Below are 1,648 nucleotides of genomic sequence, written 5' to 3' on the forward strand. Positions count from 1 at the left end.
CCCCCGCCCCCCCCCCCCCCCGCCCGCCCGCCATGGCGGCGGCCGCGCCGGGCCGGGCCGGGCCGCGCCGCTCCCACACGTGCCGGCAGCTCCCGCCGGTCGCCCCCGGAAGCGCAGCCAAGCCCTTCCGCCCCAGCGCGCCGGAAGAGCGGCGCCCGGGAGGCCCCGGGGCGGGCTCGGCGCACTGCCTGCCGGGAGCTGTAGTCCCGTCTGCGCCAGCCCGGGGCGCAGCGGAGGGTGCTGGGGGCCGCAGCCCCCGCCCCAGAGAGGGCCCTGGCTCCCGACAGACCCTCCCCGGGCCTTCTGCCGGCTGCTGGAGCGCCACCGCCCGTTAATGGCTCTCGGCTCCTGTCAGGGGCCGCCTGCGGCCGTGACCTACGGGCAGGCGCTTCCGATGGTGCGGATGACACCGCCAGCGACCCCCCGGCGGGGGCCGCCCCGAACGAGCGGTGCTGAGGCGGGAAGCGTGTGGGAAGGGAGTCACTGCTGTAGGGCAGCGCCTCCAAGTTTTGGTCGCAGGACCAAAACTGAAGTAGTGTATCGCAGGACCAAAATGCCAAGTAGCGTATCGCAGCGCCGCGGGTCTTGCGGGCGGGTCTCCCCGCAGGGAAGGGAGGGGAGGAACAGCTTTGGGGAAGCAGAATCACCGGGCAGGTGTCTCACCAGGCGTGATGATAAGCGAGGTCATCGGGCGATACTGCGTGCACCCAGAGGTCGGCTGGGTCAAAGATACCTCCGTGCTATTTTTAAACAAATGGGCTACGGAAGAATCCTTTTATAGCTACACAGCGATTTGGCTTGTACGGCCCTGACGTTTCGAGCTGATCCCTGGTGCCCTAAACCCAAGCTCATGGTAGCACTTAACTGCAGCCAAGGAAAGCGGTGGGAGTTTTTGTACTAGATACGATTCTCCACTAAGTTATATCACGTCTCTGCCTTTACATTATATTCGGAGTGACAGAAACTATTCCGGGTATATTGCCACAGCAGTATTGTTGGAATGAAAATAGAGTGCCAGCCTCGTAAAATGAAGACAGATAGCTGATTCTCAAATTCTAATGCCTAGCATATCACAAGTCGTACTTTGTAAGTCTAACTGTGATAAGATATATTTTTTTTTTCCTTTTCTTTTCAAGTCAGCAGTTCTGAGCATGATTTGTATACTATGGAGCAGCAGAGTCCCTACGCATTTAAGCCCAGGCCGGACGGCACAGGCAGTTTTCCCGTTTACCACAAGGTGGCATTGCATTGGATAATATTTTGTTCCCTGTCTCGGACAGCTCATACTTTCACCTGGAATTACAGATAAAATTAACTTTAAAGACAGTTCTTTGAAAAGATACACATGCACTATTTGGCGTTAGACTTAGGCATACATTTATACTTTTGAACTGCAAGGTCCATTGTTTCAGCAGCCTGGTCAATACCTTTACACTAATCCCTGTACCCTCCTGTTTTATCCTTACGCAGCTAACCCTTTGAGTTGTTTTGGTCTATATTTGTACAAAGCCCAGGAGCCTTCAGGTAAATGTCTGGGACTGAGAGGACATAACTTGTAATACCTCTTGCACTTCCAAAGTTGCTTTAAGCATTAATGATGTGTATCACTGGAATAGCAGAAGGAGTGTGTGCCAGGAACAGGTCTTCT

At 55.6% G+C, this 1,648-nt stretch overlaps 1 protein-coding gene across 1 annotated transcript in view; it reads right to left on the minus strand.

The window, feature by feature from the left end:
• RRS1 (RRS1 ribosome biogenesis regulator homolog (S. cerevisiae)) overlaps positions 1-34 on the minus strand; it is an 817-nt gene extending 783 nt beyond the window's left edge. Inside the window, exon 1 of the mRNA XM_010575933.1 lies at positions 24-34. Coding sequence (XP_010574235.1) covers positions 24-34 — 11 coding nt within the window. The remainder of the gene's footprint in view (positions 1-23) is intronic.
• Between the last annotated feature and the right edge of the window lie 1,614 nt (positions 35-1,648).

This window comes from Haliaeetus leucocephalus, unplaced genomic scaffold (assembly GCF_000737465.1).
Source record: "Haliaeetus leucocephalus isolate CR32 unplaced genomic scaffold, Haliaeetus_leucocephalus-4.0 Scaffold506, whole genome shotgun sequence".
NCBI lineage: Eukaryota > Metazoa > Chordata > Aves > Accipitriformes > Accipitridae > Haliaeetus > Haliaeetus leucocephalus.